The sequence below is a fragment of the Strix aluco genome, chromosome 2, assembly GCF_031877795.1.
Source record: "Strix aluco isolate bStrAlu1 chromosome 2, bStrAlu1.hap1, whole genome shotgun sequence".
Classification (NCBI taxonomy): Eukaryota; Metazoa; Chordata; class Aves; order Strigiformes; family Strigidae; genus Strix; species Strix aluco.
In genome coordinates, this window is record NC_133932.1 from 31,484,275 (window position 1) to 31,504,436 (window position 20,162).

At 41.3% G+C, this 20,162-nt stretch overlaps 1 protein-coding gene across 1 annotated transcript in view; it reads left to right on the forward strand.

Moving 5' to 3' along the window:
* JAM2 (junctional adhesion molecule 2) overlaps window positions 1-20,162 on the forward strand; it is a 38,299-nt gene that overhangs the window by 12,901 nt on the left and 5,236 nt on the right. The window contains exons 2-6 of the mRNA XM_074813885.1: window positions 10,573-10,638; window positions 15,011-15,124; window positions 16,330-16,482; window positions 18,281-18,486; window positions 19,969-20,071. Of these exons, the coding sequence (XP_074669986.1) occupies window positions 10,573-10,638; window positions 15,011-15,124; window positions 16,330-16,482; window positions 18,281-18,486; window positions 19,969-20,071 (642 nt within the window). The remainder of the gene's footprint in view (window positions 1-10,572; window positions 10,639-15,010; window positions 15,125-16,329; window positions 16,483-18,280; window positions 18,487-19,968; window positions 20,072-20,162) is intronic.

The window sequence follows — 20,162 nt, forward strand, 5'->3', positions numbered from 1 at the left end:
TTATTCTTGCATCTGTTGCGTTTTAGTATAGAAGTATATTCTAGGTCAATAGCTGCTTCAGGGAGAGCAACTTTTTTTTTAAATGAATGTTTTTCAGATGTATCATCCCCTTCAGTGGGGGACATAAGGTGACAATGCTGACTTGGCTTTGATTATTACACATTGCTGAAAATGAGACATTTGGGCATAGTCGGTGAAATTAGCTATCCTACCTGCTACTTCGGATCTGTTTGCAATGCACCATTATGGTTAGTTAGCTACTTCTATACCTTTAGAAGCCAGAGCTTAATACATATTCATACGTACTCATCCTCTGCAGTGAAAGCACTATGTAGAAATGCTTAGATAATCAAAAAGGGTTTGAGAAGACCTACTGGGGGAAAAACTGCTATAAACTTGAGAAGGGACTGAGGATGCACAGGAAATTTGGTTCCAGTTTACATGAGTAAGACTGACTATGGGAAGAGACATTTCTTCACTATAGCAATGTATTTACTTACAGCGATTTAAAATTGTAGAGTCTTGATGTTCTTCCTAGCATCTGGAAACATGATCCTACAGAGAGGGAGCTTGAATGACTTCACTGGTTCTGAATGAGCAGGGACTCCAGTTTCATGTAGTGTCTACTGGAATTGTAACTAATGTGGTTAGCACAGTTGGAAAGTAAACTAAATTTGTGTTCAGGGGTTTTAGATAAGTAATGTCTGTATTTGTAGGTGTATAAATGATGCAACTTCTTGAAAGTGTTTATCCTTTTCAAATTGCTTGGCAATTCTGGCAGAAGTCACTTAAAAGTTGTAGGAGATTTCAAAGATCTTTTTCTCAAGATTTTATCAGAGATTTTATCTCAAATTACGGGCGAGAATGGTTGTGTGGGTCTTGGAGGGGGGTTGTTTATTTCTTCCAGTTTCCCAACTCTGTTGTGTTTCAGGGCAGATCTTACAGTTGATGTAGATTAGTACTACTGACTTCAGAGGAACATGCCAGTTTGCACTGGGTACCTAGCTTTGTTTTGTAAATTTAATAATAGTTCTGCAACAGTGTCTCTAGGTATTTGCACAGGCAAGTGTTTTGCTGAATAGTTACACCTCGTAATTCAACTGGTGGAGATGTGTTTCTTCAGATCACTGCGGTAGTGTGTGATACGAGGTGGGTGGGACAGCAGTAGCAGGGAGTTTCTACTCCCGTGGCCTGTTCTCATGGTCTTTTGAAGGATGATGGTACTAGATACAAGTCATCAGCATCCTGATGCATTTTAAAACAAGCAAGAGCTGAAGCAGCTCTAGGCTTGTTCTGCAGTTACAAGCTGTCTTTGAGCTGCTGCTGAGTTGCCATGGAAACCAGTGTTGAGCAGGACTGGGAGAGGGCTGGAAAATAGGCTTTTTTGTGAGAGCCTGACTAGTTTAAAACCCCATCCCCCGTTTTCAGAAGCTCCCTCTGAATTGCCATGGAGACAAAAAGAGTAGTGGAGTTTTGAGTCTTGTAAAAGTGCGAGCTATAAATATTTATTTGGTTAATAGCATATGCTTTCTGGATTGTCACTCTGTTGGAATAAACTCCACGCTAGATTGAACCTTTGCGAGCCATGAATTCAAACTGTTCCTCTCTTCTGTGTGAGCAGAAAAAGAGAAGGTAAAAAAAAACCCCAAACTTCAAAGGGAATTGAATGTTACATTTTTATTGGTAATTATATAAAAATTAATTGGAAATTTATTTTCTTCTCAGAATTTCTCACACCATCTCATGTAGTAATCTTTCAGTGTTGTGAGTGCTGAAAGCACTTAGAAGGCTGTTCAGTTTATCTGGAGTTGTTGTGCTTTGGTGTTCAGTTTCTTCAGAAAGGCTGACCTAAATCTCCTCCTTTCTTGTCCCATGCCACTTGATTTTTATTCCCTACTTTCTCCTCTACAAGCACTCCAGTTTTGTGTTTCCAGAGCCAACCGTCCTTGGGGCTCTGCTCTGAAATGAATCATTAACATGATCTTAAACTCTTAGGACCGTTACTGATAACTTTAGATAATTTGCTCTGAAACTTCAGTCTCTTACTACTTTCAGGATTTTTTTTTTTTTTGCTTAACTTGAAAGTTGAGAGTAAAAGCACCATCAGCTGGTGTGCTAGCCTTCCAGATTGCACTAAACAGCGCACACAAAGCGGAGGCTTAACTCATTCTTAGGTTGTCATTATAAATGAAGACATCTTTGCTAGTCTGCTCTGTAGTTGAGGCATTTAACATAAGAACTTCTTTCCCCTGTGAGACTGAGAGCTCCTCAGATCATCCAATACCAGCTTTTAATACAGGTAGAAATCCTACTATTAGTCACTTTCTGGCAAAGCTTCTCTTCCCCTGTTTAAATAACTCCTGGCTGGATGAAAATGCAGTTCTGCATTCTGTTCCTCATGTGATTTCCATTACGAAGGCAGAGTTACTGAAGCTGATTAAAACCTACTTTCTGTAACAGATGAGTGTGAAAGATTGTTTTTATTTTTATGCTACATCTAAATAAAAGCACTTTTTTTGTATTAGGTTCTAGACCTCTGGATATGTAATAAGTAGTAAATCCATATACCGTTGCTGTTTGCTTTCCAACTGTTTTCAAATTCCTAGCCGCCTTTTTTTAGGGGGGAGAAGGGAGGGAAAATGGTGCTACAAAGGTTTTGCCCAGTTGCCAAAGAGTGCAGTGGCTTTCAAACAGACCTACCATCTGGATGCTGGCCTTGTTATCAGCTTCAAATTTATAGCTCTGCTCAGGAGAGCAAACGGAGTGGAGGATTACTCCATTGTGCATGGCTCTGAGCCTGGGCTGGAAGAGGGGGAAAATGCCTTTGGGTTTTGGGGAAATTCTTTTGGTTTTGCTGGGGGTGGGGGGAAGGTCAATTTTTTGTATCAGACTCAGCTGTAGAGATGGAATTCTAATTTTGTAATAGCTGCTCTTCCAAACGAGAAGCCAAACCAAATACTGGATTTAGCTCTTTTCTTCCCACTGCCCCTGCTCTTCCCTTGCTCCAAAAACCTAGTCCATTTTTCCATGAATAAAAAAATTTGTCAGGAGAGGGCTTGTATAAAACAAGGGGAGAGGAAGTGAGCAGATATCTATCCGCACAAATTGCGGTTCATTACAAGGCTTTTCATGAGGTTTTTATTAAATCTCCTTACGGAAAAGGCACTGCTTACAACACAGAAGGTAAGGTCTGTTACTCTGCCAGTGAGCTTTTTTCCCTGCATCCCTCTATTCTTTGAACCTGATGAGTATCTAAAAGCCTGCTGCTTCTGCTGTATCTGTCATTCCCAAGAGTCAAGACCAAGATACTGCAGCTCTTGTACTGTCTAAGGATTGAAAATAACTAGCCGTATTTTTTTCCTGATGCTTGAAACACTACCAGCACAGATACACTAGGACAACTTCTTCGTAGTGTCAGGAAACCAGAACTGCATCTGCTTGTATCGAGGAATCGTTTTCCTTATAGTTGTAAGGACTGAAGACTTAACTTCTTCGTTAAAAGCACTTTCTTCAAGCTGCTAGAAAAACTTCTCATCTGCCACTGATACAGAGATAGCACATGTGTACATAGTGTGGAATCCCTACATTTTTTCCTTGATTAAAAACATCTGCAAGGTCTGTGTCCTAATTAACCAGTAAGAGTGTTGAAAATCTTGCCATGTATTTCACAGCATGTTAAACTACTCTCAAGACCTGTATGCGTTACCACCAGGTCTCAGAGTTGCAGCAGCTCTGGGGTCTGAATGACTAAAACTTGCTGTGTTTAAGTCTAGCAGTTTCCAAAACACAACAGAAGCACTGCTGACAGCTATCACATAAGTGAAGGGGTGGCTGAGAAGCTCTTTAAGCTCCTTTTGTGTTTTAGACCCCTTTAGCTGGTCTGCCAGAAAATGTGCCTTCTCTCTTAGGTTACCATCCTTTATGCAGTCACACCATGCCTATTAAAATACAAACTTGCTCTCCTCGTATGGGCTTATTATTCCCACCCTGCAGGCCCCCTGTTCAGACTACTCCCTTATTTGTTTTCTGTGGCTGAAGATATGCAGGCTTGGTTTTTTGTGATTCGGATAAACTCTGCCCAGAGTAAATCCTGTTCTATTATTATTCTTTAAGACTCAAGATAACTGAAGTTGAGCTTCTTTCTCCTTTTTTTTTCCCATGACATGGGATAATTTCTTCTAGCACTTGTTCAACGTTTGAAGTGTTAATGCCATGTTTGGTATGTTTACTTAAGCTGGGTTTACTCCAGTTATTTCAGGCTACATTTTGGTGCCTAAATCGTCAATTTCAGAGATCAGTTAAGAACTCTGACCAACACAGGAGACTCCTGCAGAGGCTATGAATACTCCCAATCTCTCTCCAGCATGTTTGATAGAGGTTAGCATTCACCAAGCAGAACTGGTGGGAGACAAAGGCTGTTTAAACACTGACTGACAGCAATGTGGCTGGGAAGAGTGGTGGGTCTGAGCCCTGGCTGGTGGCTGTTAACTGTCAGAGTTAACATAGTCTAGCCTGCCAGTGCCACCATGAGCAGGGTTGATAGCCTTTTGGTTGTAGCAACTGTCTCTTAGACTACAAAGAATGGGAGTTAGGCTTTTATTTTTTTTTTTTTTTAGGTGATTCACAACTAATTCTGTCCAAAGGCAGATAGCTTCTCCTCCCCCTCCCCCATTTATGGACTATGTAATCTATGGACTACTTCTCTTAAGAAAAAATATGGCAACAGGAGAACCAAAATAGACATGAGTGTTTAAATGATGTGACTGTGGCAAAATTCTAGGTATCATTTGAGTACATCATGGTAGGTAGTTACATAGCTGAGAAGTCTGCATCAGCATCTAAGCATGTTGCTGATGGTTTATCCTAAGGTGGTCACGTGTCTGAAGGATGCTAACACCAAACAGATGTCTGGTTTCCTATTCTCTTCGGGGATTTCAGTAAGAGAGTTGGCTTCGTTACTGCTTTATTCTTGGGACATCGGACTTCCTAAACTTACTGTATCCTCTCACATCCTTTGTTAAGCTTTGCTCTAGACCACCTGCCATTTAGAACTTGGCAAAACAAATACCACAAGACTGCTTTTTCTCTTTACTTTGTTTTGATTGTGTTCTCATGTAACTTCCTCCAGGCACACTGTTTCCTTTGATTTGGTTTGACTAATATGCTCTTCCTTAATGACTCCTCCAGCTAGTAGTATCAGTTTACAGCTGTGTGAGTGATTATCAAATGGAAAGTGTGTATTTTTGGGCTTTGCTTCTAAACAAGTGAACTTACTGACACATACAAGTAGGGTTTTTTTCAGTCTGTATAAAAGTGTTTGATGAACAAGAAGTTTACTGGTACAGTAATAAGTCATCTTTTTCACTATTGCTTTTTATATGGTGAATTAAAACCCAAAGATTAAATCTGGGATTCTAAATAATTGGTGGAGGCATTTCTATAAGGATATTTTAAGGAAGACATGCTTTAGCTTTGAAGAGCTCTTCTGTCTTTCTGCTTGTTCAGAATATATAATGGTTTTAATCCGGTTACCTATCTCTGTACCACATTAAGTCACCATTCAGACTGTACTGCATCTTGAAGAGGGTCATGTATATGTGTAGTTTGTGTGTGTGAGGAGAAGGGCTGTGTTTATGTTGAACTTCTTTTTTTCTGACGTATCTTGAACTTACCGCATAATAGGTTCTTCATGTATTCTATAAATCCCTTGATACAAGGAGAAATATGGAGACTTTGTGCAATTGCAAGCTCCCAATAAGAAGTATGTAATTTCCTGATAACTTCCATAATGAGAAGTACCATGATCCTGCCCCAGAAGTCATACAACCTGTTTTCTTATTCTGACTTCTAGCTTATGAATACCTAGACTGTGACAGTGAGCTGTGTGACATGTGTTAAAAAGAAGGAGAGATCTATGGGTCCATGAAACAGTGTAATGTAATAAAGTGGCGAACTGCATGTATTTGGTTTGGGTCCAGACAGAGAAGGTTGATGTGCCAGTAATTTATAAATGGCTTTACCCACACGCCAGAGACCTAGAAATGCTTCCTAAGTGTTAGCAAGCATTAGCTGCTCTCAGAGCCTCAACAAAATGTTCCTCCCCGTCCTGAACACATGAAGGAAAATGTTATTTCAATAAAGATGATTTTTTTTTTTTTAAATCTATTGGCATATAGATGGGTGACAGGGTGTTTATTGTTCTAGAAACAACATAGTTTGGTGAAAGTCAAAAGCTGATTTTCTTTCCACAAATCTAAGTAGGGCTTAATGGGTTAAAAGGAAAATTACTTAATGATTTCGGGCTTTATTCTAGACCAAGTTGGAACAAAAACAAGGAGATGGGCTCTGTGTGGACATGCAAGAGAAACGGTTACTTTGGGAGGTGCTGGAGAAGTGGTTGTCTCCTCTGGCTTCAGCAGGGTGTGTGTGGGGTCATTTGGGGTTTTTTATTTCTTTTTTTAAAGTCCAACAGGAAAGTTTCCTTTCTTGATAAGGTGGAAAAAATTTCCAAGCGCTATTTGTAATGCAAATATTTTTTGCTATTTCAGTGTTCTAAGGGGACATAAATGGCATTGCTGGAATTGTCGTCATCTTATTTTTGTATTAAAAACTTCTGCTTTAACTATTTTGGGGTAACACAAAGGTGGTGATAAAATTAAAACATATTAAGGACAGGATAGTTACACAAAAATTTGGATCTTTTGGTGATGTGCACATATGAAAATTCACTTTACGTTGCCAAGTGTGAAGCTGTATTCTCTTAGAAATAAGAAATGTTGGACGTACTATCTCCTTCCCCTCTTCCAAATGTGAGAGATCTAGAAAGCAGCAACTCTGAAGAGTAATACAGGGGTACCAGGTGTGGGTGCCCCGCGCTGGCAGGGGGCTGCAGTTGGGCGGCTGTGAGGGGAGGACACGGTTCCAGCCGGCTCCAGCCGACCCACCGCAGGGCACGGCTGAGCCCCACAGACACGATGGCGGCGCCTCGGGGAAAGCCTGGGTAAGGAAGGGCAAAACGCTGCCCCACAGCCAGAGGTGAGGGGAAAAGTGTGAGAAACAGCCCTGAGAGCCCCGAGGGGAGAGTGAGAGGATCCCCTGCTGCCCGTGGAGAAACCACAGTGGAGCAGGTATTGCCCTGCAGCCCGTGGAGGACCATGCTGGAGCAGATATCCACAGTGCAGCCTGTGGAGGATCGCACACCAGAGCAAGTGGATATGCTTTGAAGGAAGCTGAAGTGTGTGGAGGATCCGTGCTGGAGCAGGCTTCTGGCAGTAACTGCAGTCCATGGAGAGGAGCCCACACTGGAGCAGGGGAGAAGTGTGTGGAGGAAGGAGCAGCAGAGAGGAGCTGCTATGGACTGACCACAGCCATCATTCCCCACAACCTTACTCTGTTTTAAATTTGCAATAAACTAATTTTGCCGAAGCTGAGTCTGTTTTGCCTGTGATGGTAATTGCTAAGTGATCTCCCTTTCTCTTGACCCATGGGCTTTTTAATTTTATTTTCTCCCCTGTCATGTTGAAGAGGGAAAGTGAGAGAGTGGCTGGGTGGGCATCTGGCAGCTGGCCCAGGGCAACCCGCCACAACAGGATACAGTGAACGAGTAACAACTTCTGCTACAGTGCTGGGACTCAAATATCAACTCTGTTGCTTCATGACTCGCAGAGGCAATGGTTATAGATACAGCTAGAACCTCAATCTGTATTTTTAAAGGATGCTGGAAAAAAAAACTATAAAATTATGAGGGAATAGGCTGTAGGAACAGTTTGGATGGAGAATTCCCTCTGTAGTGCCAGACTTGAACAATAAGGAATGATCTTTAATTAAGAAAACCATGATGGTGTGTGGGACCAGTACTGTAATATCTTCATTAATGGACATAGTGGGATTGAGTGCACCCTCAGAAAGTTTGCAGATGACACCAAGCTGAGTGGTGCATTTGACATGCCCAAGGGACAGGATGTCATCCAGAGGGACCTGGACAAGCTCCAGAAGTGGGCCTACAGGAACCTCATGAGGTTCAACAAGGGCAACTGCAAGGTCGTGCACCTAGGCTGGGGCAGCCCCCAGTGTCAATACAGGCTGCAGGATGAAGAGACTGAGAGCAGCCCTGCAGAGAAGGACTTGGCAGTACTGGTGGATGAAAAGCTGGACATGAGTCGACAATGTGCTCTCGCAGCCCAGAAAGCCAACTGTGTCCTAGGCTGCATCAAAAACAGTGTGGCCAGCAGGTTGAGAGAGGTGATTCTCCTCCTCTAGTCTGCTCTTGTGAGACTCCACCTGGAGTACTGTGTGGAACTCTGGGCTCCTCAGCACAGGAAAGACATGGACCTGTTGAGGAGGGTCCAGAGGAAGGCCACAGAAATGGTCAGAGAGATGGAACACCTTTCTTATGAGAAAAGGCTGAGAGAGTGGGGGTTGTTCAGCCTGGAGAAGAGAGGGCTCTGGGGAGACCTTATTGCAGCCCTTCAGTACTTAAAGGGGACTTATAAGAAAGACAGGAACAAACTTTTTAGTAGGGCCTGTTGCAGTAGGACAGGGGATAATGGTTGTAAACTAAAAGAGGGTGGATTTAGTCTAGATACTAGGAAGAAATTTTTTACAATGAGGGTGATGAAACACTGGAACAGGTTGCCCAGAGAGGTGGTAGATGCCCCATCCCTGGAAACATTCAAGGTCAGGCTGGATGGGGCTCTGAGCAACCTGATCTAGCTGAAGATGTCTCTGCTTATTGCAGGGAGGGGTGTGTGGAGGTTTGAACTCAGCCGGCAGCCAGACCCCACGTGGCCGGCCGTTCACCTCCCCCTCCCCCCAAAATAGGGGAGGGACGAAAGAAGAGAATTCGTGGGTTGAATAAAAAAGAAAGAATTTACTAAATATAACAAGAGAATAACAGTAACAATAGTGAGTTCAAAAAGAAAACGGGTAAGATGCAGCAGTGGCTTACCGAGCACGACGACCGCACCCCCCCAGCAACAATACCGCCCGACGAGCAGACGGCGCCCGTGCCAACCCCCAGCGAAAAGCCAAGAGAGAGCAAGCGAGAGAGCCCGCCCACCTGGGCATGACATCACATGGTATGAAATACTCCAATGGAAATTAACTCTATCCTGGTCGAAACCAGGACAGGGTGGAATATATGACCTTTAAAGGTCCCTTCCAACTCAAACCATTCTATGATTCAGTGATGGTACCTTCATACAAAGAAAACAATATGCTCACTCAGAGCTGTGAGAACCCATAGCTGAAAGCCCAAATGGACTCGCTCAAGTGAGAAATGAGGCACATGCTTCAGTAGAAGTAATCAGCTGTCAAAACGGTAACAAGCAAAAGATTCTTGGTCTGCTCATGTCTTGATCAAGACTGGATACCTGTCTGCTAGGTTGTATGCAACTCTTTTCCTGGGCAGGGGAAATGGAAATTAATTATTTGGGGGTGAAGAAGGAGGGGTGTGTGCATGAGCGGTAAATAGCAAGATTAGACTAAAAGGAGTAAAGCAAGACTAGTTTCTATCAGTCAGAACATTATGCTCTTAAACAAGCCATGTTTCTCAGTATTGTTGATGGGGACAGGGGCTCAATTCTTGTTCATACCCTCTGTAGCAATTGTTCAGTTGTCTGATGCGGATGGAGGAAATGGACTGTGCTGCATTAGGAGTGTGCATGCTGTCTTCAAGACTGGTCCAAAACCCAAGGGAACTTGAGATGCTTTTGGAAAAAAAAGTTAATGTAAACCCATGTACAGAACTGTGTTTAGCTGTTCTTAAGCACTTAGTAGACTTGTAGCCTGCCATGGAGTATATGGAGAATAACTGTGACTGACTCTTGGGCCTTGCAGGAATGCTTCTGAATCGTGAGGGAACAAGGTGGAGTCCTTTCCTGGGAGGAGAGCAGCTCTTAAGGGAGGATTTGTAGTCAGGTGCAGTGAGGCAGGAAGTGGCTGGGTGGGGGTTGACGTAGGGGTAGTAGTTATTTCACTTGTTCTCTCTGGAATTTTGATATTCCTGATACAAGAGATATCCAAGAATATATGGGGGGTTTTCCCTCTTTGATATAAAACTATAGAAATGTTGACTAATGTTTTCCTTATCATTTCAACAAGAATTTGAGGTAACTGCTGATTACCACACACATATTTTTATGCAATGGAAGCTGTATATGGTATTCTTCAGTAAACATGCCTGCCTTGTAACAGGAATACAATGGAAAATACACTTACGGATTAATACAAGTCTCCCCAGTTAGAAATAGACTGAGACATTACCCCAGTATAAAACAATGCCTACTGTTTATATAGAACTTCTCACATGTAAATATTATCATGCTACTGTAAAAGAGAAATATCACTGTTTTTTACAGGTGCCAGGGCCTGGAGAGGAAAAGATTAATTGTTCAAGGCCACCTACATGGCCAGCCCTGGTCTAGGTCTTAGTCCCATGCTGTCTCTAGTAGACAGAGCTAATCTGTCCAGTGTAAGGAGTCTCAAAAATATTGCTTGTAGCTGTTGAAGCACATACGAAATTGTGATTGTTTATTGCTGAATTATCTTTATTTTTTTTCTGTCCCCTTGCAGATCATAACGTGTCTGGAATTTCCATTGAAACGGATAACAAAAACGTAAAAGCAGAGGAGTTTAAGGGTACAGTATGGGCACTGCTGTGATTATTTTCAATATATACACAATGCATGCAAGCTATGTATACAGAAGTTGTGCAGCTGTTAAGATTGTCTTCCTCTTTCCTGAGGGGTCCTGATGCTACTCTTTCCATTGACTCTTTGTGTAATCTTGGTCTTGTCCCCATTTTCTCTTAGTTGATGTGGGATTGGACTAAACGCTCCACAGATGTCCTTTTCAGCCTCATCTATTCTGTGATTGTCTGACTTGTTTGTCAGTCCTGGTAGCTCACTCTCTAACTTCTGCATGGTTTCCCTCCACCAAAAATGATGAGAACTGATAGAAAGGAGAAGCATTAATTATCTTACAAGATAGACAAGTGAGGCACTAGAGAGAGAACAACTGTAAGTCAGCTAATTGTCGGTAACTGTAATTCAATGGCTTTTTTTAATTGTCAGCAACTATAATGGCTATTTATGTATTTATATATGTATGTCGTATGTAAAATGACAATTGGCTTCCAGTAATGTGCTAGAGAAGTTAAGGAGGCAGGGAGGAAAACCTGATGTTTGCTGGATAGATGAGAAAGGGATCCTAGTAGTGTGCATGTGAGGTTTGTGGGTTATGTGAGGTATTTTTTGTTTGGTTGGTTGGTTTTTGCATTTGGTTGGAATGGAGAGAGATGGGCATTTAGGAAGTGAAAGAACTATTTGAGCTTTAGGCTTTATTCATCTGTTTGAGCTAATACTCAAATGAGGTCTCTCAAACTGTTGGCTGGGCTCCTGTCAAATATTCTTGTCACTTTTGGGGAAGAAAAACTTAATACATTTAGAGCTCAGGACAGGCAAGAAGAGAGAGAAACAATTCAGGTAATATTAAAGCTTGATTAGGTTCTGTCTTTTTATGATATATGGCTTGCATTTTGTTCTTTTGTTATTTGTATGATAGAGTGAGATCAGTTTAGCATGGCTCAGATGCCATGCCGAGTTCTTTTTGTGTAGCCACACCAAGGGAGTGGCAGGGGCTGATAGATGTAGCTATTCAACTGAATGCAGCTGTCTGAAATATATTTTTCTTTTCTCCTCTAACTCTTGTTACTGTAGAGGAAGGTGGTTGGTCACTGGAACAGACTCCCCAGGAAGGTGGTCATGGCACCAAGCCTGTCAGAGTTCAGGGAGTGTCTGGATGATGCTTTTAGTCATATGGTTTAGTTTTAGATAGTCCTGCAAGGAGCAGGGAGTTGGATTTGATGATTCTTATGGGTCCCTTTCAACTTCAGATATTCTATGATTCATTCTATAACCAAATAATAGCCTCCAGACCAGATGAAATCCAAATTAAACACTGTCCAGACCTCTCCAAGATCCCAGAAGGTTCTTCCAGGCCTGGCAGAGGCTGTGTTGATGCACAGCATCCTGTGGGCCTACCTTAATGCAAGTCAAGTAGACCTGTTCTGGAAAATCTCTCTCGCTGACTCCATTAGTATGAGAAGAAGTGGGAGAGGAACTATAACTAAGGAGGGCTTTATTATGTTTTCTCTGTTCTGCATGCGCTCCCTTTCTCTGGATAATATTAGTGGGAGGGCATCAATGCTAGCTTTTCCTGAAATGAAAAAATGTAGCATGCAAGAAAGGGGCAGCTCATTCAAGATGGAGGTGACTTGTTCAGCTGAGAACGCTTCAGCTGAGCTGTCTCTGTCAACTAGTATAGACCAGCTCATGAGACCAGCCAACTGTCACAAGGTCAGTAGCAAAAGCAAGCTGAGCTTGAATGATGGTTTTTCTTTGTTAGAAGGATACAAAAACAAAATGGAAAGGAAACTTTAGCAAATCTTAAGAATCAGGAAGCCTCCACCCATACACTCAACCTGAAGTCAGGAACCTCAGGCTTCCTGAGTGTACAGCATGTTTTTCGAAGCGGCCAGTGTGTGTGTAACATGTTTCTGGCAAAGAATGCCCTCCTGCTGCAATTTTTCTTTCAAGTCTGGACATTTTTTTTCCCTGTGAGAGATCACCAAGGCTACCAGTCTGGCCTCTTGGAAGCTTTCGGTTTCTCTACAGAACAGACCTGGGAAGTCAGACTCTAAAGGATGAGTGAGTAGGCCTGTCGGTAGCTCTTAATTGCCCTCCAGCCTAGTTTGCTGAGATTGGAAACGAGGGTGCCACTTAATGCAGATTGACTGCATGTTTGAGCAGTGGATGTTTGTTCCTGAAAGCTACAGTCATTGCCAAAACTATAAAGGCTTTTGATCCTTGATACTCTGGCCTATATTGGAAGATGAGGAGTCTAAAGGTGGCAAGACCAATGTTGTATTTGTTTCTTCTATGGAAGTTTCTGGGAGATACTAAATTTTACTTTATTAATAGATTTGGAGCCAGTCAGATGCATGGTTGGATTCTTGCATCTGATGTTGTTTCTCAACAATTCTTATTAATACGTTGATTTAAGAGTTATTTACCGGGGAAAAAAATACATATATTTCAGCATGCTGTTCCACAGAGAATGGAAGTACAGAGACACTGAGTTTGTGTCAGTAACTCACCTATACAGTTTGTCATGTCTTCTCTCCCTCTTTAGTTCCCCCATAATAACTATAGGCTTGACCATAGACCAGAATTACTATGATGCAACTACATGTTAGTGATGACATATGCTGATGCCCAGCTGTGAGGGAGGAAAAAAATAACAGTAGAGCTGTTTCTCATTAGGAGCACTAATTTTGATTTGTTTCCTACCCATATACCCTATATATATATATGGGTATATATATATAGCAATAATCAGTAACTTGAAACCTCAGACTCTCTGTGAAATTTGGTTGGTGATGCTTACTACACATAAGTCAGGGAAACTTGAGTGGACAGACAAAAAGATGAACAATTGTATGAACCTTTTCTTGAATTCAAGAAAAATAAGAGGTAACTGCCAAGGAATGTTGGGAGCAGCCTCTGCCACCAGCAGCTCTGGGGGCCTGGGGGTTCCTCCCAACGCACCTGGAAGCCTTAGGGGTCTTTGTCCCAGGCCAATGGACACAGCTGCTGCTTTCCCATTTGCAGGTTCAACCAGTAGCAAGGCTGCGTGTGTGTCTTAGGGATGCATGCGTGTGTGCACACACCCACACATACACACACTCGTGACACTGGCACTGCCAGCTACACAGACTGCCACAGACAAAGCATTGCCTTCAACAGCCCCCACACAGACCACTGCCTGGGGTCATATAAATCATTATAAGTACAGACAGCTGAGCCTCCTTCCTCCTCTCTGGCTGGTGGAGATTGAAGTTCGGTGGTGAAAGCCCTCACAGAACACTCTCTAGATGCACAAACACATGCATGTTCTTGCATCCCCTGCACAGTCCCTCTGCCCATCCGCTACCCCTGCCCTACTCACCAGCTCACCCAGCTTGTGAATTACACACAGACCTCCAGGTACACCAGGTCTAGAGAAGACACTGTGCGCACATCACACACCCCCTCTGCCAGAAGCCAGCACCACAAGCCCAGGGGTGTCTACACCCCCAGTATGAACCCAGTTGCTGGCCCTAAATTTACTCAAGCCACTGCTCTCTGCCCTGATAACTAGCACTCCAGGCATGTGTGCTTTGAGACTCACCAACACACACTCCCAACATCTCTGGCCCCTCCAACTACTGATGCAGAGACCCTCACTTGCTCCAGTTGCCCACACCACCGTCCCATCAGTTTGTTTGGAGACTGATAGTCTTTGTCACCATCTCTGTTAGTCCCTGTCTGTCATGCTTGTGTCTCTGTGTTTTTGTTTGTTGCTGCCCCCTTTACTTGTTATCACTTTTGCATTGAAAAGGTCCTTGATTGGGAAACCTTAATGAAGCAGACTCACCTTCCACATACCCTTACAATAACCAATGTGAAATTGTAACTAAATACGTAAGTTACTTAAGAGAATATTTAACGACCTTACTGGTATGTTTTCCATCTGCATTGTTATACATTTAAACAGTTAAACTACTGATACTGAATTCAGAATGGTAACTCACAAAATACTGTTGATAACAGTGTCAGAGTCCTTTTTTAATGGTGGTATGCTCACTGACAAAAATATTTAAACCTAAAATGAGGGTAGTAATACAGAATCTCTGCCCATCCAACATGGAAATATCTAGTCCCCAACATCTGAAGTTTGATCCAAGACCACTGAAGTATGGGAAAATTACTAGTTTCTGTTTCCCCATTGTGTTTGAGTAAATCTGGAGAGGGTCTGATGGCATCACACTGAGAAGTAGATTTGGCCCTTGCTGACTGCTCAAGTTCTTTTGAAGGGGGAACATTAATTTCATGGAGCTGAATGCGCAACACACACAGTGCTAAAGTCTCTAATTTTCCCTTTTGTGTTAATTTTTTTTTCCCCCTTCTAGAGGCTATTCTTAGTTGCAAGCACAAATTTTCAAAAGGAATGAGCTTAAGAATAGAATGGAAGAAAATCCAGTCTCAAGGAGTCTCATTTGTCTACTACAATGGTGAATTTACAGGTACAGTACTACAGACTTGGACTGATAGTTTAACATGTCATTCTCTAGCAGAGACATCGACTCTTTCTTGTGGAATAACATTAGGAAAATGACTGAAAGAGAATGCTTTTGACTCTGCATACTGAACAGCTGTCCTTTTGAGGAAAAGAATTCTTCCCCATGAGGAAAAAAAAAGCATTTCTTAATAAAATCATCAATAATTAGTTATCTTTTAAATTAAATATAATAAAACTCAAGACTAAGAAAAAATGGCACTGCACATTCCTTGACATTTTTCAAAAATGCGTTTACATGCAGATATAAACTCCCCAAAACTACTGCAAGCTCTTCCCTGCTATCCTACAAAGAGGTTTCTGAAGCTTCCTGTAGAGCTGGAGGCTTAGATATGAATAATGCAGCAATTTTTATATACATAAAATATAAACTCAGCTGTATATTTTAAATTATTCGTATTCTTTTCAGAAGTGGAATTTCTGTTTATTTGTTCTGACAAGGACTTACCTCAGCTTTATGTGTATGGGTCTTTGGTACCTTGTACACAATAAATGAAGGTTGAGGAGTAAAATAAAAGCACAGCAATTTTGTTAGTTTGTAGAGCTTGCAAGTTGTGCTCATCTTGTTAATGAACTTGGTTTTGTTTGCATATATTTCATTTAGAGAAACACTGGAATTCATGGTTCTGTGTGTGCATGTAAATTTAATTTCATAACAAGCTGTAGAATGAAAAACCCCTCATTGTAAGAAGTCTGATGGCCATACCTTTGCTAAATGCATCAAGTTTTTCTTGCAAAGTTAAAATGTCAAATACTTTGCTGTGGTCTCGCTCACAATTCTTTTTGTAAGGTAATTAAGTTACTGATTGCCATCCCTGTAGTGGAAAATTATGTCTTTTTTGTCACCTGACTACTGCTATACATGTTTTCTTGAAATATCTGAAGAAAAAAAGCATTCCATCTTCCAGCTAGAAATGTATGACAGATGTAGGTTTTTCAAACTGAGGGGTTTTTAAACTAAATGGACAAGTTGTGGAAGGTTCTTACTGTCTTGGGAGGGGGGTTACATTTTGCTCCTTGGTGATAGATAACTAATACTGAACAAATGAGCAGTACTTCATACATTGTACGTGATTTCAGAACAAGCCAATGAGATGTAGACATTTGCTATAAGCGAAGAGCAGAAACCTCTCTGTCTGTTCTCCCTTAAAGGTGATCTTCGAGGCCGAGCAGAGATGCTGAATACAGGAATCCGTATTAGAAATGTGACCAGAAAGGATTCTGGGACCTACCGCTGTGAAATCAGTGCAAAGAGTGAAGAGGGGCAACACCTGGGAGAGGCTACTATTACTCTCACAGTACTGGGTACAAACTTTATTACTTGGACTTCTGTAAAAAAACTGAATGATGGCAAGGGGTGTTCAAAGTAGGGTTGTCCATATGGTGTGTGACTGATGGGTTTTTGGGTCTTCTTTGGGGTAGGTTTATAAACACATGTGCACATGTACATTCTACAACGTACTTTAGAAAAGAGCTTCTCAAAATGCACACTTGTGTTAGAAAGGAATATAACTAGGGTTTTGTTGATATAAATGTGGGTTTCAGTTCTCAAAACTTAGCAAATATGCTGATTTATGTGATGGTGAAACTTCCATTTCTACTAAAACTGAAGTCACTCAGTGTCCAAGAATCTGGATAAGCTGATCATGGTGTTTGGCACTGGAAAGTCAGCATCTGTCAACACTTATCAAATATTCCTAAGCAGCAGTTCATTCCAATATGTTACAGTCTCCTCCTGTTTTTGGAAGGAGAAACTGCTGCAGTGTCTGTGCAGTGCCAGCCAGCGAGCTAGCAACCTGTGCAGTTTATTTACAGGAGAGATGGTGTTGTCTTGGGGGGTGCTTGATCTTTGCGGTTTTTTGTTTGTTTTCTTTCCCAGCTGGGGAGAGGAGGGAAAAGTGAATACTGAGCACATTCTCCTTACGTTGTTGCTGGTGTTTTTCCCAGTCAATGAATAGTAGAGGCTGGTAGTTTTCTTCTTTTTTCCATATAGGGAGAAAATATTTGCTTTTGTAGTTTCTATATTGGTTTTTTCTATACAAAAATAATTGATCTTTTAAAATTAGAAATAAAGGCTCAAAGTTCTACATAAAGGATGATAAATTCATGAACTTCTGATTAGCTCAAACAATGAGATAACCTCATTTATTACTTTTCTTCCACTCTCTCAACAGCTTTCCTGTTTTAAGTGTGGCTTCTTAATTTGAAGTTGAAATCTTAGACCCCAAAGGAGAGAGAGTGTGTGTGTTGCTCACAAACCTTTTTGAAAGCTGATGTGAATTAGTTAGTATTTGACTTGGTTTTCTTTATTTTTGCATTTTATTTTAAAATCAGCCAAGAAAAAGCTGTGAATACGTGTTAAGGTGTCACTTGTGCTTTTAATGTTCCATGCATGCCTTTTCATCCTTCATTTTCATCTACCTATCTTCAAGTTACCAAAAAAAAAAGTTCCTTTTCTGTTCACATAATAAAAATCGGAAAGGGGACGTTCATCTTCATGGCAGACAGAACAATCAGTTCTCCTGAAAATGTTTTTAATTTAAAATGAAATTTAGTAGCCAGTTGGTTTTGGTCTTCAACCTGGGATTTACACAATGGCTGTGATGATGTCCAGTCTTGGTAATTCTTTCTGACATAATTTTTCAAAAACCAGTTGACAAATTTTAATAGAAAAAATATTTTTCCTCTTTCTCACTTCTGTTTTTAAATACTGGGGCAGGGAAGTGGGGAATTCCTGGACTACAGATTCCCTGAATTATCCCTCCTCTGACTGTGAGCAAGAGTCCCCAAACAAGAAACGAGGTGAAACAAACTCTCAGGGGTTGGATGAGGGTGTATAGATTGGAGACAGGATGACACAGCACGTTGTGGAGGAGGCTGGGAGCAAACCTCTCCTCCATTTTTAGAGACTCATAAATTTTACTGTGCTCTCCAGTAGCAGGACTCTCTCTGCCTTCAACCTCTTATCCAACACCTCATTTCATTAACGTGGTAGTTTCTAAGCATGTACACAAGTGCTCACCCCCTCACCAGTGACTGTCAAACTGTTGTCACATAGACAATACTGATAAGACTGTGTAACAAGTGCAATTTCATTGTCCAGTTGCTCCGACTACTCCAGTATGTGAGGTACCCAGCTCCGCAATGACGGGAACAGTAGTGGAACTGAGCTGTAAGGAGACTGAGGGGTCTCCTCCGTCTGAGTACCAGTGGTACAAGAATGGTGTTGCCTTACTGGAAAAGACAGGAACAGGCAGTGCTAGAGCAGCAAACATAACTTACACCATGAATAAAAAATCTGGCACTCTGGTAAGTGTAATAACCAACTCTGTCATAACCAGCTGTCAAGAAGACCAAATTTACTGTTTAGTACAACGATGCACAGGGGTCTTAATCCAAAAATGCGCAAGGTCTTTGTCAGAGATCAATGTCATGCTGAAATAAGTGCTAACAAATGTAAAAGGTGATTTCTGCCTCACTCCACATCTATGGCTTGTCATTAGTCTGAGACAGACAAATTGGGTGAGTTGCAAGACTGCATTAATGATAAATGAGCAGAATCTAGAAAATATGTGAGAAATTTCACCTTGTCAGCTAACTAGTGCCAGGTGAGAATGATCTCTCAGTATGTCAACAGAGTTATATTTCATAGTACCTTAAAATCTGAAAAACCAACTTCACACACTTCGGTGGGAGTGCAGCACTAAGGGGGGTCCAGGATCTGTGCAATCCAGTGGCATTTACAATTTTTCAGTCCAGTACCTGTGAAGTCAGTGGGAATGAGTGGGGACTGTAAGTAAGCTTAGTGGTTTTTTGTTTTAGTTGTAGTTCGGAGTATTTTTTTGGGAGGGTGGAGGAGTGGTGTTCCTCTCAGAACTGACTGTCTCTTTCTCATCCCTCCCTCATTAGCTGATCCTTCTAAAAAAATTGATAAATACTAAAATGCATTGTCAGCTGCGACTTTTCAGAAGTAAAGAGTTGTTCTAGGAACATGCTACTCTTGGGCATGGTCAAATGTGGAAATTGAAATGTGACTAAGCCTTCAGAGGTGCTGTGGGTCTTTCAGCACACTGGAAATGGGTGGACTACTCAAAACTACTAATCACTTCTGAAAATTTATTTTTAAAGTATGGCGTATATTAAAGGGAAAAAAGTTAACAAGTCTAATGATTTTAAAAAATAAATACAGAGAAACACTGAAATCGACATAAGGTCAGTCTCTGTCCGTCTACTGCTCCTCATTTTAATTTTTACAGTAATAGTATTTGATAAGTAGTGCAGTTTAGCATTTCTCCATTGGAAGAAGAGAGAAAATGCCATTTCTGGTCGGGAGGGTTGAGGGAAACAACCCGCAAGTTTTCTGTGGGAAATATTTTTTGTAGTATGTGATTTTTTTTTTTTAGTTTGTTGTTTTTTGGTAAAATGAACAAAATGTTCTGATTTCAGGGATTCTGAAATTAGAACATGTCTAAGAAAATGCTTTTTTTTTTTTTTTGAGAAAGTACTCATCCACTGAAAAATAATGTCCTTGTAGATACATTCCATCTAGCTAAAATGTCAGCCTAAAAGACCATCTTAGACCAGAAGCTGAAGTTAAGGACCAGGGAATGTGACTAGGGAACTGAATTATGAAGTTGAACTGTAGTAGAATTTCTCACTTCCTTTCAGTTTTTTTTTTGTTTAAAAAAACAACCAAATGAAAAAACCCTGTTGACATGTCAAAATTTCTATCCCACAGGAAATTCTGAATTTTTTGCATTCTCATAATGGTTTTGGACTCTGTCTTAACAGCTATTTAACACGGTTACAAAGAATGACACTGGAGAGTATTTCTGTGAAGCCTCCAATGGGGTTGGATTATCTCAGAAATGCTCAGTGAAGCGAATGCAAGTAGGTATGTGTCAAAGAAAAAAAGGGTGGGAAACAGTCTTGCCATAGGAATGATTTTATTGCATGATGCAACTGAAAAGCTAAGATGAATTATA